Source organism: Scyliorhinus torazame, chromosome 18, assembly GCF_047496885.1.
Source record: "Scyliorhinus torazame isolate Kashiwa2021f chromosome 18, sScyTor2.1, whole genome shotgun sequence".
NCBI lineage: Eukaryota > Metazoa > Chordata > Chondrichthyes > Carcharhiniformes > Scyliorhinidae > Scyliorhinus > Scyliorhinus torazame.
Genome location: NC_092724.1, coordinates 66,180,301 through 66,207,431, shown reverse-complemented (window position 1 = coordinate 66,207,431; position 27,131 = coordinate 66,180,301). Strand labels below are relative to the sequence as shown.

The 27,131-nt window shown below is 46.6% G+C and overlaps 1 protein-coding gene across 1 annotated transcript; it reads right to left on the bottom strand.

The window, feature by feature from the left end:
• Nucleotides 1-51: 51 nt before the first annotated feature.
• LOC140395267 (E3 ubiquitin/ISG15 ligase TRIM25-like) lies at nt 52-26,695 on the bottom strand. Its single transcript, XM_072482831.1, has 6 exons — nt 25,932-26,695; nt 25,743-25,838; nt 23,863-24,096; nt 12,605-12,627; nt 7,984-8,132; nt 52-4,107 (listed from the first exon to the last, which is right to left on the bottom strand). Exons 1-6 carry the CDS (start codon nt 26,478-26,480, stop codon nt 3,563-3,565), a joined length of 1,596 nt encoding a protein of 531 aa, XP_072338932.1. The 5' UTR covers nt 26,481-26,695; the 3' UTR covers nt 52-3,562.
• Nucleotides 26,696-27,131: the final 436 nt, after the last annotated feature.

The following is a 27,131-nucleotide window of genomic DNA, read 5'->3' as shown; positions in this document are numbered from 1 at the left end:
GTTCCAAGGTGCTGTAAATGCAAGCCTTTCAGAAATGTTGACAAATCAAACTTCAAAATACCACAGAAGCTTTATGTTTCAAATTTGCAAAATGTTTACCATTTCAGCAGCTTCTTAGTTCATTAGCAACAATACCCGAGATTACTGTTGCCATTCAGGCCATTCCGTAACAGAATAAGCATGTAACAGGCACCAACACTGCAATCAGAGGAATTGCTGTAACAAACTGTTGCACAGGCACTGAGAGATTACAGAATGTATAGTCATCATTTTTAGATTCCAGCACACAATTAGCAGCCAAAAGATATCAGCTTTGCAATTAAAGAAAGCCACAACAGATGTATACAGAACTGTACGGTAAATGAAAAAGCCCTGGGGAAAATTGATGTACAGAGAGATCTGGGTGTTCAGGTCCATTGTATCCTGAAGGTGGCTGCGCAGGTCGATAGAGTGGTCAAGAAGGCATACGGCATGATTTCCTTCATCGGAAGTAGTGAGTACAAGAATTGGCAGGTCATGTTACAGTTGTATAAGACTTTGGTTCGGCCACATTTGGAATACTGCGTACAGTTCTGGTCGCCACATTACCAAAAGGATGTGGATGCTTTGGAGAGGGTGCAGAGGAGGTTCACCAGGATGTTGCCTGGTGTGGAGGGCGCTAGCTATGAAGAGAGGATGAGTAGATTAGGATTATTTTCATTAGAAAGACGGAGGTTGAGGGGGGGGGGAACTCATTGAGGTCTCCAAAATCATGAGAGGTATAGACAGGGTGGGTAGCAAGAAGCTTGTTCCCAGAGTGGGGACTCAATTACTAGGGGCCACGAGTTCAAGGTGAGAGGGGAAAAGTTTAATGGAGATTTGCGTGGAAAGTTCTTTACGCAGAGGGTGGTGGGTGCCTGGAACGCATTGCCTGGTGGAGGTGGTGGAGGCGGGCACGATAGCGTCATTTAAGATGTATCTAGACAGATACATGAATGGGCAGGGAGCAGAGGGATACAGATCCTTAGAAAATAGGCAACAGTTTTAGATAGAGGATCTGGATCGGTGCAGGCTTGGAGGGCCGAAGGGCCTGTTCCTGTGCTGTAATTTTTCTTTGTTCTTTGTACGGTGCAGAGCCCTGAGTGGCACCCGTCACAACCAAAGCAAAATGGTCAAGGTGTTAAATAGCAGGGTTGGGTTGGAGTGGGTGAGGGGTGGTCAACCAGAGAAGGAAAGTTAGAACTGTATGGAATAGGACAATTGGGAGGACGCAGGATTGGATTTCCCTTCAGCATGTGGTTAGCCATGAGGCATGTCCCCTGCCCACGCCTGTGGCAGCTTCTGTAGCCCATCGCTGTGTAGTCTGAGGCTCCTAATTGGGTGGATGGAGCAGCGGCTCCAATGATGCTGGGAAGCGAGCGTGAAATTGTTTCCTCAATTAATGAAAGGGAAGCCTTGATTTTTCTGGAGGCCCAGAACCACGACAATGGAATGATGAGCCGCTTCAGAGGAGATGGGAGATGTGAGAGTGGGATAAGCAGTAGGAAGCAATCTCACATACATCTATGGATGTTCCCCCGACAGAAGTGACACCCTTGAGCGTGGTTCTGGATGTCTGGGGACCTCCACCATCCCAAGAATTGGAACAGAGGGCAGTGGGGAGTGAAAATGACTTCACAAGGGCGACCGGGGCACATCAAAGCTCTGTTGTAAAACCACATCCTTTGCTAATCACACACTCACCTCCTTACATCTTGTATTCTTTTTCTTGTCAGAACTGCAGAGAGCGACCCCTGACATTTACAAAGCACAAGCTGAACTCACAACACTAGGCCTGTCACAGATCCACTGCTCGTCTTGAGGGACACTTAGTTAACAGGATGATGCATTCACACCTCTCACCAAAGTACTTTATATGGAAACGAAAGCAGTAAATAAATATATCAGTACCCAGGTTCAACAGTAACCTTCAAAAGGGAGTTGGATAAATACTTGAAGGGGGAAAATGTACTGAGCTATGGTGCAAGAGAAAGGGGGTGGGATTAATTGGATAGCACATTCAGAGGGCCAGCATAGGCCAAATGGCTAATGTAACACCCCTGGTTAAGAGGGAAGAGAGGCTGAAGACGGGAAATTATAGGCTGGTTAGCCTGACTTCGGTCCTTGGTAAGACTCTTTAGAGTCCATTATTAAAGATGGGATTGCGGAGTACTTGAAAGTGCATGGTAGAATAGGACTGAGTCAGCACGGCTTCGTCAAGGGGAGGTCATGTCTGACAAATCTGTTAGCAGTCTTTGAGGAGGTAACAAGGAAGTTAGATAAAGGAGAACCAGTGAACGTGATTTATTTAGATTTCCAGAAGGCCTTTGACAATGTGCCGTGCAGGAGACTGTTAAATAAGTTAAGAGCCCATGGTGTTAAGGATAAGATCCTGGCATGGATAGAGGAACCTGGCAGGATAGAGGATAGGTTGACTGGCAGAAGGCAGAGAGTGGGGATAAAGGTGTCTTTTTCAAGATGGCTGCCTGTGACCAGTGGTGTTCTGCAGGGATCAGTGTTGGGACCACATCTTTTCACAATATACATTAACGATCTGGAAGAAGGAACTGAGGGCACTGTTGCTAAGTTTACAGACGATACAGAAACCTGTGGAGGGACAGGTAGTCTTGAGGAAGCAGGGGGGCTGCAGAAGGACTTGGACAGGCAGGAAGACTGGGCAAAGAAGTGGCAGATGGAGTACAATGCGGAAAAGTGTGAGGTTATGCATTTTGGTAGAAAGAATGGGGGCAGAGACTATTTTCTAAATGGGAAGATGCTTAGGAAATCAGAAGCACAAAGGGACTTGGGAGTCCTTGTTCACGATTCTCTTAAGGTTAATGAGCAGGTTCAATCGGAAGTTAGGAAGGCAAATGCAAGAGAGGGCTAGAATAAAAGAGCAGAGCTGTACTTCTGAGGCTGTAAAAGGTTCTGGTCAGACCCCATTTGGAGTATTGTGAGCAGTTTTGGGTCCCGTATCTAAGGAAAGATGTGCTGGCCTTGGAAAGGGTCCAGAGGAGGTTCACAAGAATGATCCCTGGAATGAAGAGCTTGTCATATGAGGAACAGTTGAGGACTCTACGTCTGTATTCATTGGAGTTTAGGAGGATGTGGAGGGATCTTATTGAAACTTGCAGGACACTGCGAGGCCTGGATAGAGTGAATGTGGAGAGGATGTTTCCATGAGTAGGGAAAGCTAGGACCCGAGCGCACAGCCTCAGACTGAAGGGACAATCCTTTAAAACTGAGATCAGGAGGAATTTCTTCAGCCAGAGGTGGTGAATCTGTGGAACTCTTTGCTGCAGAAAACTGTGGAGGCCAAATCACTGAGTGTCTTTAAGACAGAGATAGATAGGTTCTTGATTAATAAGGGAATCAGGGGTTATGGGGAGAAGGCAGGGGAATGGGGATGAGAAAAATATCAGCCATGATTGAATGATGGAGCGGACATGATGGGCCGAATGGCCTAATTCTGCTCCTATGTTTTATGGTATAATGGTCTGAATGGTCTCTTTCCAATCTTTCTGTGCGGTTCTATGATTGGAAATTATTTGAGTGCACATAGGTTCAGTGAAGTGGTAAAGTCACCAATCTGCAGGGCAGGATAGAGAGCCTCAGTAAATGTTTGCTCCTGGAAGGTGTGTACCAGGGTGAGCTTCCTGTCAGACACACTGTAAAACAAAATTGTTCCAGCCTCAAAATCCACGTACACTCCCACCCTGGAAATATCCCCCACAGTCAGCTTGGTGTCGTTGTCATCATGAAGGGCCAATACAGGGCCCACCAGCGAGTAGAGACACCATGACTTGCGGTTCCTCCCCAGTAAACACTCGGTCCCCTTGCCCCTGCGGCTGATGCTCCTGTAACAAAGCCCGACTTTCCACACTCCGCTGTCTCCCACTACTTCCACCTCCCAGTAGGAGCGGCCGGCCTTCACTCCCTCTGTACACAGTAGCTGCTGGCAGCAATCAAATCGCTCCGTGTTCTTGGATAGCGGCTGCCTCTTGGGTGATAGAGTCAGAGTCCTATTACCGTCAGACAGGATGAACTGGGCATGGGCCGTGTCCAGATCCGGGGTCAGCCTCTGTCCGTCTGTGAATAGAAGGAAATGTGTTACTACTTTCTGCCGTTCTGTCTCTGGGAGACCGTGGATATGTTTTTTTTTATTTGTTCATGGGACGCGGGTTTCGCCGGCTGTGCCAGCATTTATTGCCCATCCCTAATTGCACTTGGGGGGGGGGGGCAGTTAAGAGTCAACTACATTGCTGTGGATCTGGAGTCACATGTAGGCCAGACCAGGTAAGGATGGCAGATTTCCCTCCCTAAAGGACACTAGTGAACCAGATGGGTTTTTACGAAAATCAACAATGGTTTCATGGTTATCATTAGACTTTTAATTCCAGATATGTTATTGAGTTTTTAAATTCTATCACCTACCATTGTGGGATTCGAACTCTGGTCTCCAGATCATCACCCTGATTACTAGTCCAGTGACAATGCCACTATGCCAGTGCCTACCCTCAAACAAGCTGGAGTAAACTAATCCTGCACTACGATGGGATAATTCAATCATATTTATCTAATTTCTTTTGCACTTCTTCATCAAAATGAATTTAAAGTGTGAGATGAAATAAGATTTTGGTATTACATAAGATATACAGCACAAAACAGGCCAATCGGCCCTAGCAGTCCATGCTGGTATTTATATTCCTCCTGAGCCTCTTCCCTTCCTTCCTCATCCCAATCTATCAGCGTAATAGGTCTCAGCAAGCCTCTCCTTAAATGCGTCTATACTGCTCGCCTTGTGGTAATGTGTTCCACATTCCCGCCATATTCTGGCAAAAGACGTGTCTTCTGAATTTCCCATAGGGTTTCTTCGGGTCTATCTTATATCGATGGCCTCTCATTATGCTCTTCCACCAGAAGAGAAAACATTCTCTATGTACCCACTCTATCAAAACATTTAATCATTTCATAGACCTCAATTATACTGGGGGCTGGCTTAGCTCAGCTGGCTGGACAGCTGGTTCATGACGCAGAGCGAGGCCAGCAGCACGGGCTCAATTCCCGGCTGAGGTTATTCATGAAGTGAAGCCTTCTCAACCTTGCCCCTCGCCTGAGTTGAGGTGATCCTCAGGTTAAATCACCACCAGTCAGCTCTCCTCCTCAAAGGGGAAAGCAGCCTATGGTCATTCTGGGGCTATGGTGACTCCACTATTTCATCACCCCACAGCCTTCATTTTTCAAGAGAACAGAGATCCAGCCTGCCAAACTTTTCCTGGTCGATATAACCTTCCACACTCTGGTAGATCCTTTCTGCACCCTCTCCAGTTTTGCTATACCTTCCTTCTAAATTTTTAAAAACATATTTGTTCAGATATGGCTGTCACTGACTGGGCCAGCATTTATTGCCCATCCCTAATTGCCGTTGAGAAGGTGGTGTTGAGCTGCCTTCTTGATCCGCAATAGTCCACATGGTGTAGGCACATCCACAGTGCTGTTAGGGGGGGGGGATTCCAGAGAGACCAGAATCATATACACTGCTCTAACTGTAGTCAAATTAAGTCTCAACAAAATTTTTGTTTAACTCCTTCACTTTTGTATCCCTCTCGAAACAAGTTCTAGTGCTTGTTTTTTATGCCCTTATCAACCTATGTCACTTTTACTGTATTTTTGAATTTCCAGATCCTATTGCCACTTTTGAAATCATGTTGACTGTTCATTATTGTATACTTAGATAGTTTTCTATTGTCTCTTTTATAGGGAATGCATTATTTTCCCTGCCAGCTGTCATAGATGGACTGTATGCAGAACACTACTTTTCACTGTACCTTGGTACAGATTAATAATAACAATCTTTATTATTGCCACAAGTAGGCTAACATTAACACTACAATGAAGTTACTATGAAGGTCCCCTCGTTGCCACACTCCGGTGCCTGTTCGGGTACACCGAGGGAGAATTCAGAATGTCCAATTCACCAAACAAGCAGGTCTGTTGAGACTTGTGGGAGGAAACCGGAACAATACGTCTAAATCTAATCTAAATCAAATCATCAGCTTATTTAGTTTATAATTCTCTGTGTTTTAGCAACTCCAACCAATATAATTCCTTGCAGGAAATGAATAATCACAGATGAAATTTGTTTGTCTCCACAAATTCAGCGATTTTGATAAAGGACAATTTGCTCATCCAGGTGTCTTCATTTTGTGTGGAGCTTCCACTCTGGGTGAGTGCGATCGACCGGCCGTGTCGCACCACCATTTGCAACGGGGGCGCAACGTGATCGGTAGATGACGGGAGATCCCTTTTCCGGATTTATTTGGCCTGCCATGCCTCGTGAGATCTAACGGGATATTGCGAGACGTCGTGAAATGAATCCCACCCTTTCTGCGGGATCAGTATTTGGCATATCTGCATATTAGATTGAGTAGCTAGTCCCACTCTAATATGCAGCTCACCTGATCTACCCGAGGCGTTAGGATCTAACCCCTTTGCCTCAGCGACCTTAGGCGAGCACCATTCAGTACTGGTCCCAACAAATGGGGACCAGGCGGAATGGCACGGGGGGGGGGGGTCTCATAGGGGGATTGGAGGTCCCCCAGGTGGTTACCCTCAGAAGGGTGGCACCCTAGCACTGCCGGTGCCACCTGGGCACCTTGGCACTGCCAGCCTGTCACCCTGGTAGTGCCACCTGGGCACTGCCATGATGCCCAGATGGGTTGGCAAGGCCAATTCCAGACTGGCAGTGCCAATGTACCAGGTTATAATCATGACCATGCTGGGGATTGGCGCTCCCCTGCCCTTATTCGGTTGGATACGGGGAGGCCCCAGGATCCCCTTATAGGTGAGTTGGGGCTTTGGGGCATCTAGAGGATACCTCAGGGGGATCGAGAGATCGGGTGTTCCTCAGGGCAGACAACGGGACTAAGTGTGGCCTCGGCAGGTCGTTCCCCACGAAAGCCCTGGATTGCAACCAGGTCCCGTTCAATGCCATGGTATTTCTCGGTGCTTACAATTAAGTTAGATTGCGCCTTTAGCTCAACATACCATTCCTACAAGGAGCTTGCAGATCATGTTGCCATGTTACATTCACATTCTGAATATTGGGCAGTATCACTCTTTCTTTTTCTCTTGTTGTTTTACTTAATATAGTTTTCTGGATTCATTTTTTGCTTTAGATTCCTTCTTTCCAGGTGCACAAATAAAAGTCTCACCAATCTTTCTCTTCCCCACACTAGGGATCAGTCTCATCTCTCTACCTTGCATTGCTGCCAATGATTCAATGTCTTCCTTGTGTCTTGGTGAACAGAACTGGACACAATTGAGGTCCCACCAGAGCACTGTGGATTTTGATTATAAATTCAAATCTTACAGGACAGAAGGGGGTCATTTGGCCCATTGTGGCCTGCCCACTCTTTGAAAATACTATCCAATTATTTCCATTCGCCTGGTCAATCCCTGCAGCTCTGCAGATGTTTGTGCACTTCAAGAGTCCACTGCCTTTGGTGATTGTTGCTCTGTAACAGTCGGTCATGTTTAACAACAATGTGATCATGACGTCTGGGTATCTTAAATCTATTTCAAAGGCATAGGTAAAGGATTTAGCCCCTAGAGTCTGATGGATTAGACAGCTTCCTCCTGTGCCCCAGTGATTCTATGTTTGTAACTCATATGGATCGATATTAGCATCATTGTTCATTTTGACATATTAATGACATGGACTTGGGTATAGGCAGCATACATTCAAAGTCAGCAGGTGGGATGGGTCTGGTAAACGCTAAAGTGAATAGTGTCAAAAGGAATTGGATATAGACTTGAAACGGATACATTTGCAGGGCTCTGGAGAATGGGACTAAGTGAATGGCATGAAGAGCTAGCATAGGCATGATGGGTTGAATGGCCTCATGAAGCTCCCGTTGTTACAAAAACAAGGCATCGCATGACCACTCATTTCGTCCTACTTACACAAAGAGATCAACCTATCTCTGTCCCTCTTCACCTTGGAAACCAGCTCGAAATTTTTCTGTGTGTGATTCTTTATCCTATCCAGTTTTATTTTATCCAGGCAAGGCCCGGGATGAGAGGACGCCAATGGTTCCGATGCATTCTTTATCCTGAAACATAAACACAACTTATTCAAATGAATAATGATCAACAAGAAAAGACCTACTGGTCCAAGAGACCTATACCACAGGTATGATGTGTTTTACATCACAATATATAATCTCACAGGAGAGGTGAAAAAACAGATTAAAAACCAATGTGGGGGTGAAAATATAGGAAAATGCAATTTGTCCCTATTGTAGTCAATGAGGAACCCCAAAAAGGTGAGTCAAAAATAGTTTATTTCCTACTCACAGCTGGGAAATACAGCAACTAAGCAACAGTCCAAGTCCCAGTTGGGACCATCCTAGATGTCGGCTCTGTCCTGGGGCATCTTTTATCTTGGGGAATTAACAAGCCCGCAGTTGGGCCTCCGCCCCTCAGGGGGGGAGCTCTTACTCCACGAGCCCCACGGGGAGATCGATCAGGTTGTCCCCTTGAGTCTCGTGAGGGTTATACCAATCCCCTTAGGTTACTCATGAAGGCCCACCTTTTCAACCTTGCCCCTCGTCTGAGGTGTGGTGATCCTCAGGTTAAATCACCACCAGTCAGCTCTCCCTCTCAATGGGGAAAGAGGCCTCTGGTCATCTGGACTATGGCGACTTTATACTTTTACAATACCAATACTCCTTGGGCAAATGAACATAGTTCAGGAGATCACTCTGGTCATGATAGTTTTCTGCTGTGCCTACCTTTTATTGGCGATATGGTGCACTGGCAAGTGGGTGAAGCCTGGATTATCAGGTATTGTTCTTCCTTTTCTCATTACTGACTTTTGTATAGTGGCTTCAATGGAGTTAGAAATATTCCAAAGAGCTCCATGGAAGTTCATTGGAGACACAGGGAGGGGCGGCACGGTGGTGCAGTGGTTAGCACTGCTACCTACGGCGCTGAGGACCCGGGTTTGATCCCAGCCCCGGGTCACTGAATGTGTGGAGTTTGCACATTCTACCCGTGTCTGTGTGGGTTTCACCTCCACAACCCAAAGATGTGCAGGTTAGGTGAATTGGCCACGCTAAATTGCCCCTTAATTAGGGAAAAAAGTGATTGGGCACTCTAAATGTATTTTTAAAAAAGGAAATACAAGGTGAGGTGACAAAATGCTGGTCAAAGATATAGGTTTTAACAAGCTTCCTTAAGGAGCAGAGTGAGGAAGAAAGGATGAGAGAGGGAATTCCCATGCTTAGGTTGGGGCAGCTGAAGATAAGGGTCACCAATAATGAGGTGAAGGAAACTGAGGAAGAAGCTAGAATTGGAGAAACGCAGAGAGAGCCAGGAGAATTTTAGGATTGACGGAGCTTACAGAGATAGGGAGGACTGAGATGAAGGAATTTGAACTCAAGGCCAATAAATCTAAATCTGATGCATCATCTAAGTGACGGGCAGCAAGGTGATGAAGATGTTCCAGGGAGCCGGATGGTTGGGGTGACAGTACTGGGGATGTGGTGTGTTGGTGGAGTGTGGTTAGTCAATGATGGTCCTTGGATTTGGAGCATATGAAATAGAAAGTAGGAAGCACGGAGGAATGTCAGGATTTGGAAATACTGAAACAGCAGGATCAGAATGATGCCTTTGGAGTGTGGAAATGGTGGAAGAGGAGTGAATGATGGTGTTATGATGGAGACCCTGCCCACCTTACACAGGAGGGCTTTACAGAGCTTCCTGCTCCTCTGGATGATCAATGGAGTGCCGTGCTATGCCGCGACAAACTATTCCCAAGGACTTGGCGGCACGGTAGCACAATGGTTAGCACTGCTGCTTCACAATGCCAGGGTCCCAGGTTCGATTCCCGGCTTGGGTCACTGTCTGTGCGGAGTCTGCACGTTCTCCATGTGTCTGCGTGGGTTTCCTCCGGGTGCTCCGGTTTCCTCCCACAAGGCGTGTTGTTAGACAATTTGGACATTTTGAATTCTCCCTCCGTGTACCCGAACAGGCGCCGGAATGTGGCGACTAGGGACTTTACACAGTAACTTCATTGCAGTGTTAATGTAAGCCTACCTGTGACTATAAAGATTATTATTAAAATCTGACTGAATGATGTAACAGGCTGGAGGGGCTGAATGGTGCACTCCCGTTCTTTTGTTCTGATGCCACCTATCCCTAAATCACTGCGCGATTGGTGGGTGGATCAACTTGAGGTGTGACAGCATTAGGTGGGGACGTCATTGTGACGGGTGCCACTGGGTGTGGGAGTATAGGGAGTGGGAGACATGTATGAAAATCAGTTCACTCTGTTTAAAAGGCACAAGTGGACTCGGTGTAGGCAGATTTTAAACAATCATTCCCTTTAATGGCTGTAGGTGGTAGACTGTAATAGATGAGATCATGTGATCTGATCTAAAGCAGCGCATTGCCAAAGTGCTGACTATATTTCTGTTGCTAGGTAACCGCAGACCCTGCGAACATATTTCATAACAGCTCACTAGAAACCTTCTGTGCATTACACCGTCTCCTTACTGAGATATGAAACCCTAAGGGATGCCATGTAACACACCATGGCCAGAACTTGACACACTTTTCACTCCCCCTATCCCTCAGCCTTTTCTGGACAGTTGGAGTTGGGGGGGGGGGGGCGGGGGCATGATATTGCATGGACGGGATTCTCTCTGGCTTTCTACCCACCCCAACCTGGTAGAGATTTTATGCTGGGACTCAGGCAGAAAGTCCTCCCTTGCCCCAATTAATGCCCTCAAATGATCACTTAAGGGCCATTTCCTGCCTAGCCTCAATTATGAGACTGGCGGGTGGATGACAGCTCAGGGTGGGTATTTGGATCTTGGGGAGGTAGGGGAGGATGGATGCCTTCACCAAAAGTTCTCTTCTGACTGAGAGCACCCTCCCTTTCAGGCCTGGTGATCTCCCACCTCCACTCCCTAGCTTATCCCCCAAGACCCCAATCATGCCCCCTCGTGGGGGCATTCCAGGTGTTCCCTACCCTCCCTGCCCTGGGAATCCTGCTACTTACCTTGTCCTCCAGTTGCTGGGACTTAGTGCCGGACAGCTCCCTGTAGTGCCTCTTCCGGCCACTGCAGTGCTATGCCTGGGGGGGACTGGAGAGCTGCCAGCCAATCTGATTGACGAGCAACTCTCCTGGATGAGGGACGGAGGTCCTGTCTTATGCCAATCAACACTCGTAGTATGGCATGAGGCTGCTGGAGCCAGTGGGGATGTGTCCCCTGCCAACCCTCCAGATAACGGAGGTCCGGCCCAGCCCAGCTCTCCAGCATCCTGAAAATTCAGGCCCATGTGTTACATAGCCAAAGCACTCTTTTGCACGATTATATAGAACGGTCTATCCTGAATCCCAGTAGCTTAATTTCCTGAAGTATTGGCCAGTAAAGGAATGAGCAATACAGATAAGGAGTAAGGAATCTCCCCCAAGATATATGTTGGGAGTCAGAACAAACATGAACAGAAAAGGATTTGAATAGGGTTGCCAACTATGATTAAATGTATTCCTAGAGGTTTCATAACTTGACTTGCTCTCCACACTCCAGTCATCAGTCGGCCACACATCCAACCCTTGCGATGTACGGTGTTCCTTCGTCAATCGGAAAGCAAAAAGACTCTTTACCCAATTGGATGATGCTTGACTGTCAGCCAAACAGCCTTTTATTCTCCATTTTAAATCTGTTTTTATCTGATAAAGAGAAATGTTCAAAGACAATAACAAAAGAAAAAATTCAAGTCCAGCTGATTTTTCTCCAGGTTTGCACACATCAGTGTCCTGGAGATTGATGTTAAATCCCAGGAGACCCCAGGCCAATCTGGCAGGTTTGGTAAATCATCTGAATAATGGATAAGAATTCCCATTAAATATAGGAATTTGTTCCATTTTAAAGCACAGCAAGAGCATTGTAACATTTTAAACATTAATTTATGGATCTATTGAGTCATTTAACACGCAATGGCCTGAAGAATTCAAGAAACCTACTGCAGCTGTCTCAGAAAATCTTGCAGTGGACTAGGCCTCAATGCGATCTTATTGGCCCCTTATTTCCCTATCCAGAGAGGGCCGAATGCTTGTTTCAGGTGTGAACTTGACAGTCGACACATCAATATTATTGTTTTTGCCAGTATGATGGGCCTGTCATTTCCAATTAATGTATGCTTCCTGCCTGCCATATAGGCCATTTTAGTAGCTGATGTACCAGGCCCTGCATGGACAGATCTCCAGATTCGAGACTAAATCCAGGCATGAATAGACCCCAGACTGTCAATGAAGAAGCTAAAGTAGAACTGTGATTAAGAATTAAAAAATTGATCATCACACAGAGGAGAGCTTTGATTCTCAAGTAGTGGTGTGTATGTATTTAACACCGAATATGTGAAAAGAAGAAATCAAACCCAATAATGACTCAATTATTCAGAACTGGGACTGGCTAAGTGCCAGAGCCAAATCAAAGATGAATATTGTCAGCCTATTAATGTCAGGCATTGTCTGCATATTTAAATAAATTATGTTAATATTATTGCCACTTACTTGGTTACCATTGAATTGAAGCCCTGTAAAAAAATAAGACTGAATATGTAAATTTACAGGTTATAAAATCAGGGGCTGCAATCCTTGTAAACACATCAAAAATTCATGCAAGCAAGCAGATAAGTTATTATTTATGATGAATATGTCCTCTATCACAGAATGCAAGATGCAGATCAGAACTGCATTTCTCCCATGAACCTGTCTTCTTACAACAGAAACATTTACTCTATTCCAAGTATACATTACAGTTCTGTTGTGACACGTTAATTCCTCCTGTGAGGGGACTGAGTCTGCAGAACTGGCCTTTTACAATAGCAGACTTGGTTGAGCATTCTACAGTAAGACATGATTTCGCAACTGAATTACTAATAGTCAAACACCCACGGTTGATGGGTCCGCCACTTAGAATGGCAGTAATATACTTATTCTGAGTATTTCAGAAATATCCTCATCAACATCTTCTCCATTGATCTACCCTCTCTAGCCTTGTATCCCAGTTCCTTTCTGAAGAGACGCTAATGATAGAATCCCAACAGTGCAGAAGGAGGCCATTCGGACCTTCGAGTCTGCACCGGCCCTCTGAAAGAGTATCCTATCTTGGCCCACTCCTCGCCCTATCCCTGTAACCCCATAATCTCACGTACATTTTGGACACTAAGCGGCAATATTAGCATGGCCAATCCAACCAAATTCACTACCTATAAGAAAATAAATTCTTCCTCACCTGTGTCTTAAATGCACGACCCCTTTGTCATGGGAGTGTCCCTTTAAGAAATGTTTTGTCTTATCACATGGCTTCAGTGATGTCATTGTGTGGGTGGAGCTGGGCTGTGGCTCTGAGTTCTACTTTCGCTTTGGTTTGGGGCTTGTTTGTGGCTCTGAGTTTTGCTTTCGTTTTCACATTTGGCTGCTGGATTCACAAAGAGAAGTCTTGTCCTGTCTCTCTATCCTCACTTTAATAGCTGTTTCCAGATTGCTTGATAACTTGAAAAGAAATAATAGCTTTCTAAAAGGAATTCAAACCTGCTGTTTTGGAAAGAAAACAAGAGCATCCAGGTCTTGAGTGCTGTGTGCTGGGCCACACCTTTGAAAAGGGGGCACTAGTTTATGGGATCTTGTTATTAAATTGGAACAACTGAAGGGGGAAATTTATTAAGGGTGATACATAAATTACTGTAACTGTGTGGGGTATTTATGTTTGCAGTTGATAAAAATGCTTATTGTGTGTGTTTATAAAAATATTAACTGAATATGTAGAATAAACCTTGTTTTTTATTAAAAGTGCTTAAGGCCTCTGCTGAATAACAGCTGAAAGACAGCCCCATGTGCTCATCGTAACCGAAATCTATAAACCGTTGTAGGTCAGGAGAATTTCATAGATTTCATAGAATTTACAGTGCAGAAGGAGGCCATTCGGCCCATCGAGTCTGCACCGGCTCTTGGAAAGAGCACCCTATCCGAGGTCCACACCTCTACCCTATCCCCATAACCCAGTAACCCCATCCAACACTACTGGCAATTTTGGACACTAAGGGCAATTTATCATGGCCAATCCACCTAACCTGCACATCTTTGGACTGTGGGAGGAAACCGGAGCACCCGGAGGAAACCCACGCACACACGGGGAGGATGTGCAGACTCCGCACAGACAGTGACCCAAGCCGGAATCGAACCTGGGACCCTGGAGCTGTGAAGCAATTGTGCTATCCACAAGGCTACCGTGCTGCCCCAATTCTATGATAGACTTTGGAGTTTTCTAAACCCTGGCCCATAACACCTTACTTTGACATTATACCCTCTGGTCCCAGACTCTCCCACAAGGAGAAACAATCTCTCAGCGTCTAGCCTGTCAAGTCCCCCGAGAATCCATATGTCTCAATAAGGTCGCTTCTCATTCATCTAAACTCCAATGAGTACAGGTCCAACTTTCTCAACCTCCCCTCATAAGAAAATCCCTCCATCCCCAGGATCAATTTGTGAACCTTCTCTGGACTGCCTCCAATGTCAGTCTATCTTTCCTTAGATAAGGCAGGTTTTATAAGCTTCAGCTGACCAGGGCTGGGTCAGATAGTGTTGCATCCTTGCATTGAGCGTGAATCCCGCCCCCGTCGGCCGCCGAATTCTCCGGCACCAAAAATTTGGCGGGGGCGGGAATCACGCCGCGGCAGTCGGTGCCCCCCCCGGCGATTCTCCGGCCTGCGAAGGGCCGAAGTCCCGTTGCTTTCATGCCAGTCCCGCCGGCGTGAATCAAACCATCTACCTTACCGGTGGGACTGGCAGCGCAGGTGGGCTCCGGGGTCCTGGGAGGGGCGCGGGGCGATCTGGCCCCGGGGGGTGCCCCCACGGTGGCCTGGCCCACGATCGGGGCCCACCGATCCACGGGCGGGCCTGTGCCGTGGGGGCACTCTTTTCCTTCCGCCTTGGCCATAGCCTCCGCGATGGCCAATGCGGAAGTGACCCCCCCCCTGTGCTTGCACGGGGATGACGTCAGCAGCCGCTGACGCTCCCGCACATGTGCGGACTTCCGCCGACCGGCTGGCCTGGCGACAAAGGCCTTTCCCGTCGGCCGGCAGCGCGCCAACCACTCTGGCGCGGGCCTAGCCCCTCAAGGTGAGGGCTTGGCCCCTAAAGGTGCGGAGAAATCACACCACTCCATCCCGCCGGGTAGGGGAGAATCCCGGCCCATGTCTCCAGAGCATTGCCTGGGTCTCTGAATTACTAGACCAGCGACAATCTCAATCAGTCGCCACCATCCCCATAAATGTGGCAAAATAGAGACAACAATGGTTTACACAATGTGATAGAAAGATGTGGCGAACTTGGTTGACCAATGTCTCAGAGGAGACATGATAGAAGGGGAAGAGTGAAGAATGAAACCCTCCTTGGCTGTTACATTTAGGAATTAGATTTAGATTTATTTCCACATGTACCGAGGTACAGTGAAAAGTATTGTTCTTCGTACAGTCCAGGCAGATTGTTCCATGCATGAAAAAACATAAGACATTCAATAAATATACTTTATGTGGCAATTATGTGACACAAAGATTAACCCCACCAAAATCAAAATTGGATCACTCATATAATGAATGAGTGGACCTGTACGTTCTGGCAATTTCCTATGGCAATTATAACAAACCTCATTGATTGACACCATATGCATGGACAGTTCAAAATTAAGATTTGGTTTTATTTATCCATCAGTATGAGGTGGACAAAGGGATAGCAAAGGAAGTATAATCAATGAGGTAATACAGGTCATGCAGAATGGTGGCACAGTGGTTAGCATTGCTGGCTCACAGCGCCAAGTTTGAATCCAGCCTTGGGTCACTGTCTGTATGGAGTTTGCACATTCTTCCCATGTCGGTGTGGGTTTCCTCTGGGTGCACCGGTTTCATCCCACAGTTCAAAGATGTGCAGGTTAGGTGGATTGGCCATGCTAAATTGCCCCAAGGTGTCCCAAAGGCTAGGTGGGGTTACACAGATAGGGCGGGGGATTGGGCCTAGTTCGGGTGCTCTTTCGGAGGTTCGGTGAAAACTGGATGGGCCGAATGGCCTCTTTCTGCACTGTAGTTGTTCTACCTAGGTGTTTATAATATGATAAATACAAAGAGACCAGAGGCAGTATCCCGATTGTGTGGCTTTGGCATCCTGCATTGCTTCGGAAAACATTCCCATTTGTATTATAATATGTTTTTATACTGTCAAAGAAAATTCAAGTGTAGTCAAATTCTCATAATTAACAATCCCCACTTCCCAAATCTTCCAGCCTATAAACCGCAAGGGACTGTGAATTATCCTAATTGATTTAATTAGTGTCTATGTTTAGCTAATTAGGAACTTCAAAAATGTTAACCTAGAAATTGTGAGTGTCGTACCCTCGTTATCCATGACTTTGCTGTTCTCCTGGCCAGTCTTATCCCATGGGCAAGGTTGCTCAGAGACAACTGGAAATGTCTAGTTGGGCTGGAGGCCTCCCTCAGAGTTGGGAGCAGTGCAACTACCTGGAGGTGGCCTCAGGACAAGAGGGCCATAGTGCTCCGGAGGGGTTTTGGAGCCCTCCTGAATCTGGTTACAGCTGCTGGCTGACCTGGCGGGAGTGGCCTTTTATTATTCCAAGGGCTGGATATTAAATGGGGGAGGGAGGGGGTGGGGAAGGATTGTATTGCTCCCCCACCCACCCAGTAAAAAGGTTGGTTTCAAAGTGGCTGACTCAATAAACTAGACGAGTGGAGGACATTAGTGCCGGAGGCAAAGGAAGCCTGGCCCTCATGAGCTGCCGACCAATCTCACTGCAGCATCGGAGGCAAGTCATGGGCATTACTGGGCCTATAAGGGAGGCCCCATGAAGGAGTGTCATGGATAGCAGGCTAAGGAAAGTCATGGTCTTGTGTGGGAATGAATGAAATTAAATTAAATTAAAATCGCTTATTGTCACAAGTAGGCTTCAAATGAAGTTACTGTGAAAAACCCCTAGTTGCCACATTCCGGCGCCTGTTCGGGGAGGCTGGTAAGGGAATTGAACCATGCTGCTAGCCTGCCTTGGTCTGCTTCCAATGCCAGTTCGTTAGCCCTGTGCTAAAATCGGGGACCTTATGGAAGAGGCGTTGAGTTTTGGGTGCTAAGGGAAAACACAGAGGTGTGGAGGTGTGGGGTGGGTGGCGGTATGAGCCTGGGTGGGAGGTGTCCTGATGTACAGGGGTGCTCTTTTGGAGGGTTAATGCAGACCTGATGGGCCGAATGGCCTCCTTCTGCATTGTAGGAGTTCTATGATTCTATGAAATGACCTGGAAATATATATATATATTTTTAATTTAGAGTGTCCAATTCTTTTTTTTTCCAACTAAGGGGCAATTTAGTGTGGCCAATTCACCTAGCCTGCACACCTTTGGGTTGTGGAGGTGAAACCCACGTAGACACAGGCAGAATGTGCAAACTCCATATGGACAATGACCTGGGGCTGGGATTGAACCCGGGTCCTCAGCGCCGTGAGGCAGCAATGCTAACCACCGCGCCACCGTGCTGCCCTGTGACCCAGAAATCATGACTGACACCACAGTGTCACTGTCATCTTCTCAGCAGGAAGCCACGACTAGATCAGGAATCTGTGCTCCATTGTTGTGACCCAATTGCCTTGTAGGTGTGGTATCCACGTTGGGATCGTGGGGCTGTGTGGTCATCCCTGTAATGCCATCCTATTAAATGACCGTCACATGAAGCACACTGGAGCTGAGGAACATCACCGTGTGTCTGTGCAGTGGAGATATGTGGGCGGCTGAGGCAACAGTTCTCTTCTGTTCCTTTCTTCCAGTTTGGAATGAAGGATGATCAGCAAGCAATTCTGCAGCTCTCAACTGACTGTGTCATCAGCAGCACATCAGCCAAGCAGCAGCTTGCAGGATGTAAATAGTGAGGTTAAGGAGGTAGCAGAGGGTTGACTCACTGTCTTGTTGGTATAAAGAAGTGAGTGGTGTTCGCTGATCAGAGACAGGCACTTAACTGGCAGGGGGTCCTGCTGCAGTGCTGAGGTATTCTGACCCCACCAGGACCTGTTCACAGTCAGAGAATGCTGGCTGAGCCGACTTTAACCTCACTCATCCATGCAAATACATTGCTAGGTCTTGGGAAGACAAAAAAACAATCCACGACCCAGATTTACTTGGTATAGGATGAACAGTTATCCACGCTGCTCAATGGAGAAAGACTGCAGTAAACTGCAACGCAGAGGGATTTAGGGATCCTTGTATATAAATCACAAAAATCCAACAAGCAAGTTCAGCAGGTAATAGGGAAGGCAAATGGAATGTTGGCCTTTATTTCAAAGGGAATGGAGTATAAACGTAGGGAGGTCTACACGACGCTAGTTAGACCATACCTGGGACACTGGAAACCGATTTGGTCCTGTTATCTAAGGAAAGATAGACTGACATTGGATTGGATTGGGTTTGTTTATTGTCATGTGTACCGAGGTACAGTGAAAAGTATTTTTCTGCGAGCAGCTCAACAGATCATTAAGTACATGAGAAGAAAAGGGAATAAAATAAAATACATTATAGGGCAACACAACATACACAATGTAACTACTTAAGCACTGGCATTGGATGAAGCATACAGGGTGTAGCATTAATGAGGTCAGTCCTAAGAGGGTCATTTAGGAGTCTGGTGACAGTGGGGTAGAAGCTATTTTTGAGTCTGTTCGTGCATGTTCTCAGACTTCTGTATCTCCTGCTCGATGAAAGAAGTTGGAAGAGTGAGTAAGCCGGGTGGGAGGGATCTTTGATTATGCTGCCCGCTTTCCCCAGGCAGCGGGAGGTGTAGATGGAGTCAATAGATGGGAGGCAGGTTCGTGTGATGGACTGGGTGGTGTTCACGACTCTCTGAAGTTTCTTGCGGTCCTGGGCCGGGCAGTTGCCATACCAGGCTGTGATGCAGCCCGATAGGATGCTTTCTATGGTGCATCTGTAAAAGTTGATAAGGGTTATTTGGAGTTATTTTAATTGGAGGCAGACCAGAGAAGGTTAACTAGGTTGATCCCGGGTATGGAGGGAATTTCTTATGAGGAGAGGTTGAGTTGGTTGGGTCTGTACTCATTGGGGTTTAGAAGAATCAGAGGTGACCTTATTGAGACATACAGGATTCTCAGGGTGCTTGACAGGATTGATGCTGAGAGGATGTTTCCTCTTACGGGAGAGTCTAGGACCAGATGGCATAATCTCATAGTAAGGGGTCGTGCATTTAAGACAGAGATGAGGAGGAATTTCTTCTCTCAGAGGGTAGGGAATCTGTGGAATTCTTTACCACAGAGAGCTGTAGAGACTGGATCATTAAGTATGATCAAGGTTGAAATAGACAGATTTTTAATCAGTAAGGGAATCAAGGGTTATGGGGATAAGGCGGGAAAGTGGAGTTTAGGGTTATAACAGATCAGTCGTGATCTAACTGAATGGCGGAGCAGACCCGATGGGCCGAGTGGCCTATTTTTGCTCCTACGTCTTATGGTCTTGTGGTTGACTACCCTCAGGATTGTCTTATACACTCCCTAAGTTACAAATTAATCACACAGACATTCCTGTGAACAATCCATGAGAAAAATCATTGGGACGTTTTCTCCTCTTTCACTTGGCCGGACATCGCGACAAACAACGGGGCTGAATAGCTACAAGGTTGAAATGTACCCCTGGTAATGTACTCTCCACCAATATTGCAGAATGGATAGGGTAGGATATTGACCAGAGAGGACTTTGCATATTGCAATGGAGATACAATGTAATTAAATTTCATAGCCAGAGTCACCACGGAGTGTGTGGCCACTCCATGGAACCTGCAGCCCATGCTGACAAGAGTCATGGTCACAGCATCCTACAGAGATACTTGGACTGCTCTAGTAGAGGCTGCGACCTTTGGACTGGTTGGAGATTGGTTACAGACAACCTTGAGCCAGGGGTTATAGAATTAAATTCCATACGTGGTGACTTGTCACCATCACATTCGAGAGAAAAATAGCACAATGGTAATGTTACTAGCGAGTAATGGTTTAGGGACAGGAGTTAAAATCCTACCACTGTAGCTGGGGGAGAGGGTGGATTTAAATGCAATTAATTAAATAAGCAGAGAATAAAAAGTCGATCTCAGTAATGATATAAGTACTGTTGTCAAAACCCATTTAGTTCACTAAAGTCCTTCAAGGAAGGAGATCTGCCATCCTTGCCTGGTCTGGCCTACATGTGACTCCAGACCTACATGTGGTTGACTCTTATCTGCCCTCTGAAATGGCCTAGCAAGCTACTCAGTTCCATCAAATAGCTACAGAAAAATCATTTAAGAGTAAAACCAGATAGAATACTTAGCATTAGTCTAGGAGCCAGAAATGGCAAAGACACATCCTGCCCAGTTGATCCTGCAAAATACTCCTCACTAACATCTGCGGACGTTTGCTAAGATGATGGGCCTTGGCAACATCACATCTCTAGTGCTTAAAACAGGTGCTCAGGAATTAGCCATACCATCCAGCACAAACTAGCATGTACCCAAACATGTGGAAAATTGTCCAGGTATTCCTTGTCTCCAAATCAAATCCAACTTGGCCAATTACAGCCCCACCAGTCTACTCTTGATCATTAGTAAAGTGACAGAAGGTGTTGTCAATGGTGTTGTCAAGCAGCACTTACCTGCTGGTGTCATGGTTAACACAAAAGAATATTGTGGTTGATGCAGACTACAAGGGCACGTCATTGCAGGAGTTCATCAGGGTAGTGTCCTAGGCCCAACCAGCTTGAGCTGCTTCACCAATGATCTTTCCTCCATCATAAGGTGAGAAGTAGGGATGTTTGCTGATAATTGCATAATGTTCAGTACAATTTGTGACTCGTCAGACACTGAAGCAGTCCAAGTCCAAATGCAGCAAGACCTGGACAATATCCAGGATTGGGCTGATAAGTGGCAAGTAATATTTGCGCCACACAAGTGCTAGACAATGACCCTCTCCGCAAGAGAGAATCAAACCATCTCCCTATAACATTCAACAGCATTACCATCCCAGAATCCCCCACTATCACCATCCCAGGGCTACTACTGACCAGAAACTGAACTCGACTCGCCATATACATACTGTGGCTACAAGAGCAGTTCAGAGGCTAGGAATCCTGCGGCGAATAACTCACCTCCTGACTCCCAAAGCCTGTCCATCACCTTCAAGACGTAGGTCAGGAGTGTGATGGAATACTCGCATGGAAACACCACTACCTCCAAGGTCCTCTCCAAGTTACTGACTATCCTGGCCTGGAAATATATCACCATTCCTTCATCGTTGCTGGGTAAACTTTCCTGGAACTCCCTCCCTAACAACACTGTGGATGTACCCACACTACATGGACTGTCGCGGTTCAAGAAGGCATATCACGATAACATTCTCAAGGGAAATTAGGGATGGGTAATAAAGGTTGGCCTCCCTTGCCAACGATGCCCAGATCCCATAAATGAAAAAATATATCACTTACATCGCATAACACCTGAAGCACCTGCTTCAATGGACGCTTAAAAAAAAATATTTCACATTTTCATCCAAATTTACACCCATCAACAATCAACGGTAACAAATACAAAGTCAATCCCCTGGCCAACAATTCCTTCATCCCACCAACCCCCAAACAACCATCAACAATTTTGATACAAACATCAAAGAAAAAGAATCAGGAACCCACCATCACCCCATACATAGTCACCAACAACGTACACAGTCCAAACCCCCCACCCCACCCCACCACCGCCCCCACAATGTTCAATGTCATCCAATTCTTGAAAATGCATAATAACAAAGCCCACGAATTGTAGAACCCTTCCATCCTTCCCCTCAACTCGAACTTCACTTTCTCGAGTGTTAAGAATTCCAGCAGATCCTTCCGCCACGCCAGGGCACAGGGAGGGGAAGCTGACCTCCACCCCTACAGGACCTGCCTTTGGGCGATCAACGAGGCGAAGGCTAAGACATCTGCTGCCGCACCCGCTTACAACCCCGGCTGATCCGATACCATGAATTGGCCTCCAGAGGACCCGGTTCGAGTTTCTTATGCACCACGTTCGAAGACCTCCCTCCAAACCGCCCAGTTTTGGACAGGACCAAAACATATGAACGTGGTTTGTGGGGCCTCCGCCGCAATGCTCACAAGTATCATTTACCCCCTCAAAGAGTCGGCTCATCCTCGCTTTTGTGAGGTGCAACCTCTTCACCACCTTCAGCTGTATCAGCCCCAACCTTGCACATGAGGTTGAAGCATTCACCCTCTGGAGCACTTCACACCACAACCCCTCATCCATGCCCTCCCCCAACTCTTCCCCCAACTTTGTCTCAATCCCCTCCAGCGATACCTTCTCTTCTCCCAGAATCACCCCATAAATCGCTGACACCACACCCCACACTCCCCCTGTTGTCAGCACCTCTTCCAACTAGAGAACCCCAAAGTGTATCATGGAGTTCACCTGACCCACAACTTTTAATAGATTGTGGTATGGGGAACACACGGCCCACTCTACAGGTGTGGTACAGCAGAAATGGAAAAGTATTTTTTAAAGCAAAACAATGTTTAGTCTATGAACTCAAGTTCACCTTTTTAAGACATAAAGTGAACATCTTTGCAAACATTAATTCAAATACAGCCCCCAAAGAATACAACACTAAGTAATCTTTACTTTCCTTTTAACATCCATAAGACTTTTAAAAAAACTTTTAACAGAAGCACATCAGGTTTAAATTCACTACTGAGAACAGTTATAACTCTGAATTCACCAAATGATCAAGAGATGGTCTTTATATGGCAGAGAGATCAACATTACACATTCCGTTGCTGACTGCAGCTCCAACACTGAAACGAAACCAAAAAAACACACACACACAATCTTTTCTCAAAGTGAAACTAAAAGCTGACAGACAGCCCAGCTCCACCCACACTCTGACATCACTGCAGTAATAAACACCCATTTCTTAAAGGTACACCCACTACAGTTATTCTATAAAAACACCCATTTTGTAAAGGTACTCTCACATGCCAGGTGCTTCAATGTAAGTTTGATAATTATTCTACTGGCCTTGCTGTATCTTCACTTCTGCCCATGGGTCAAGTTTTCATTTCCCAGGAATCTTTCTCCCTTCAAATAAAGACGACAATGATGACTGCCTTAAAATCAGGCATTGTAGATGCTTGGGAAGCAAACATTGATCTGTGCCATTATGGGCTGCTAGTGCCTATCAGTGACATATTGCTGGTCAAAGGCCTACCTTGTCAATAAAGGGCATTGTAATGTGCACATAGACCCAAAAGGACTCTTGGAGACCAAGCAAATGATCTATCATACCCTTGCTGATGAGCAGTTATGTGGGGGAGTTGTTGGCTGTGGGTAATTCATCTGTGAGTTCTTTCCACATTTATAGATAGCAAACTTGTTGATGCTGCAGATATCAGCAATACGAGACTAGGGAACCCTGGACACCATGACAGCTAGTGGCAATGACTTTGGGCAAGTGTTATTGTGCTTGCAGGTCTGTAAAGCACATCTCTGACACACCTTCGTCACTTAGACCTAGCCTCCTATAGTGTGAACACAGCACAGCTAGAAATACATTGACAACTTATCCTGCGCAAATTCAATACAAAGAACGACTTGCACAGGAGTAAAGCTGATTGTGTATCTTTTATAACATAAAGATTAGCCTGTAAACATGTTGTATGAGGTGTTTAAACATTACCCAAATATAAATCGCACATTACCTGTATAAACGCAAGCTTTTCTTTCTTCTGTGAAAGGCCAGTGAGATTGACCAGACACATCTCAAAGAATTTAATTTCCTTTTCCAGTTTTTGGATGTGGGTGTCAATTGCTGTTGTCACACGGTTCTGCTCCTTATCCAGACATAGGTAAACATCTCGCTCTTCATTTTCAATATGTTTCTTCAATGCATCATATTTTTCCTTCACTTCTCTCTTCGTCTCTGTTATCAGATTCTTAGGAGATGGGTTAGCTTTGGTTATTCATTATTTAAGCATGCCTTGTACATGTCACATTACACACCACTATAACAGTAAAACTAAAATTGAGATCACTAGACTATTGAAAGAATGAAGTGTATATACTGGGTTTTATCCTTTCCTCTTCAAAAATAAACAACATGCCGGCATACTCTATTGCCATGTTCAGATAGCGACTGTTGGTGGACAATTTGACTTTCACGGTCATCACAATCAAACCAAATCCAATACAGTCATTGTTTGAGTTAATGCACCAGTTCTCAGGATGAATTATCAAGTAGAATTTGCTACAATATGACTAATTAAAAATATAATTTTGGCAGCATTGGTGTTGAGGACAACAGCATCCATTTTGTGTCTTTGACACAGTGTAACGTCCAGAGCGCACTTTACAGGGGCAGAAGGAAAAATAAGCAGTGAGCCAAATTAGGAGCGGTAAGGAAGGAGAAGCAAAATCCTGGCCAAAAGAGGTGGGTCACAAAGGAGGTGGGAGGGGAAGGGGCTTCGGGAGGGAATTTCACCAAAGAGTGATCGTGGTGTCAAAATGCATGCTCTCACTTCTGAGGTGAAAGGTGGGGAGGATGTACTGAGGTCAGAGGCAGGGGAATGGAGGATTTAGGGTGGGTAATGGGGTTAGGAGAGAGGGAAGAGGCAGGACCTTTTTCAGATTTAAACTCAAAGAGGAGATTTGAAAATCTTATGCATTATTTGAGGTTGGCAAAATGAGATGAGTGAGATTTGGTATAAGATAGGATAGGAGGAAGCGGTCGTGGGTAGGAGAGGAAGTCGGAGCACAGGAATAATCCATGGAGTCCCTCAAGTACAGAAGGAGGCCCATTGAGTCTACACTAACCCTCTCAAAGAACACCGTACCTAGGCCCAATCCTCTGCCCTATCTCTGTAACCCCACCTAACCGTAACCCCACCTAACCTTTTGGACACTATTTTGGCATGGCCAATCCGTCTTTGGACTGTGGGAGGAAACCGGAGCACCCAGAGGAAACCCACGCAGACACGGGGAGAAAGTGCAAACTCCACACAGTCACCCAAGGCCAGAATTGAACCTAGATCCCTGGTGCTGTGAGGCAGCAGTGCTAACCACTGTGCCACCGTGCTGCCCTATGAGGAAGGGCTAACGGTCTGGATATCTGATAGGAGGAGGTGAATGTGGAGGGTGAGTGATGTTATGGAGGGTAGAACTAGACAGTCTTTGTGATGGAGAAGAAATAGGGCAGGAAAGCTCCTGTTTGGGCTGAACGTCAAGCTGATGTTGCTGATTCAAACCCAGAAGGGGGTACAGTCAATGGCAATGGTTTCGGGTCTTGCATCAAGGGTTTGAATCTTCTTTATATTTGCCTGACTGACTCTCCAGCTCCTCCAGATGTGGGACTTTCAGGAATGTTTTGACTGGATGGCGAGGCCAAGGGATCGAGCATCAGAACAAACGATCTCCACAGAAAAAACAAAATGAGTGAGATCCTCACACTTGTTGAGAGGTGATAACGGAGGGGGGTCTTTAGGGAAGTGGGAAGGGGCAGGGAGGTTATTTTTGTCAATTAACTGAGCTGAAGTGAATGACAATGAGAGGGGTTTATCTGAGAAACTGGAGAATTCAAACCCACCTGAGTGTTTCTCTTCCGGGTGTGAAGATCACGGAGAGAAACCTGAATTGAGGCAACATTTTGCTGTATGGTCTTTAGCTGGTCTTGTAAATTAGCCTAGCATAACAGACATGGAACCACCGTTAGTTAGTCTGACTGACCAAGGGAAAGCAATGCAGGGCTCGAGCCAGGTTACTGACACACACTTACCCTCAGCTCCCTCTCCCCTTCACTGATGCTGCCACAGCGGTGGCCCTGGTGTTTCCCGGTCAGAGTGCAGAGGGTGCACACACACACTTTATCGTCCTTGCAGTAAATGTCCAGCAGCCTCTCGTGTTCCGAGCAGCGCCACGCAGAGGGGTCTGTGGACGTGTCCACCAGGGGGTGGTTTTTGAAGACCCCGTTGCCCGTGTGCAGCCTCAGGTGGAGGGGGCACATGGAGGCTTCACATTTCAGGCAGGTCTTCACGGCTGCCTGCTGTGTGCGGATGCAGTAGCTGCACAGGACCCCAGTCTGAGCCCTCTCCAGGACCAGGTAGCCGCCAGCCACTTGGAAGTGTCTCTGCACAGGGGGCTGGGTCCGCTCCCTTGCTCGACACTCGGGGCAGCTGGGAGGGTCAGAGCCCGGCCCCGATTCCTCAAGGCAGGAGCGGCAGAAGCTGTGCTTGCAGGCGAGGGTCACTGGATCGCTGTACAACTGCAGACAGATGGAGCAGGTGAACTCCTCGTCTAACCATTGCTGAGAGGCAGCAGTTGCCATGGCTGAGCCCGGAATAGCAAAGGGGAAAGTGTCACCCACAATGTTACACAGCGCCTCGGTCACATTGAAACATCAGCGCCGGCTTGAATCTGAGCAATGTGTTCGAGGGCAAGGCAGGGATTGGCTTCTTGCGCTGATGAATAATAAATGCAAGCAACCTTTCAAAAAAAAGAGCAACTTTCAGATGGAGGAAAACACTTTCATAGCCATTCACTTGCAGATTTCCTCTCTTAGCTTGCTGATGCGCAGAAGCAGGGTTAACTCCTCCCAGACCAAATCCTGAGCAATCTATTCCTGCCCCTGTTTTTTCCCCGGGATAGAAAGGGTGCATTTGTTCCCTGTGTGCACACCCACCACTTACGCGAGGGCAGAACTCCCCGGAATGGGCAGGAAGAGAGACAGACCAGTGTCTCTGGCTCCAGAGGAGCCTCCTCCCACTCTAATGGTCTCCTCCCACCCTCACTCTCTTCCACCTCCTCAAATACTAGTTCTCTGCTTCAGTCACTCCCTGTGGCAGCGGCCACTTCCACATTCTCTCCTAGATCGTGGGCCATGGAACACCCATTTCACATGCACTGTTCCTCCAAGGCAGCAGGTTGGAGTTTCAAGCCCATCAATTCTGGCTGAGCCCTGGAGGAGGCAACCCTGGTC

Coding starts and splice junctions, on each gene's coding strand:
- LOC140395267 (XM_072482831.1), bottom strand. CDS start 26,480: ATGGCAACTGCTGCCTCTCAGCAATGGTTAGACGAGGAGTTCACCTGC. Junction 25,839..25,931: donor AAGGGGAGAGGGAGCTGAGG/GTAAGTGTGTGT, acceptor CTGTTATGCTAG/GCTAATTTACAAGACCAGCT. Junction 4,108..7,983: donor AGATAGGTTGATCTCTTTGT/GTAAGTAGGACG, acceptor TTCTATTCACAG/ACGGACAGAGGCTGACCCCG.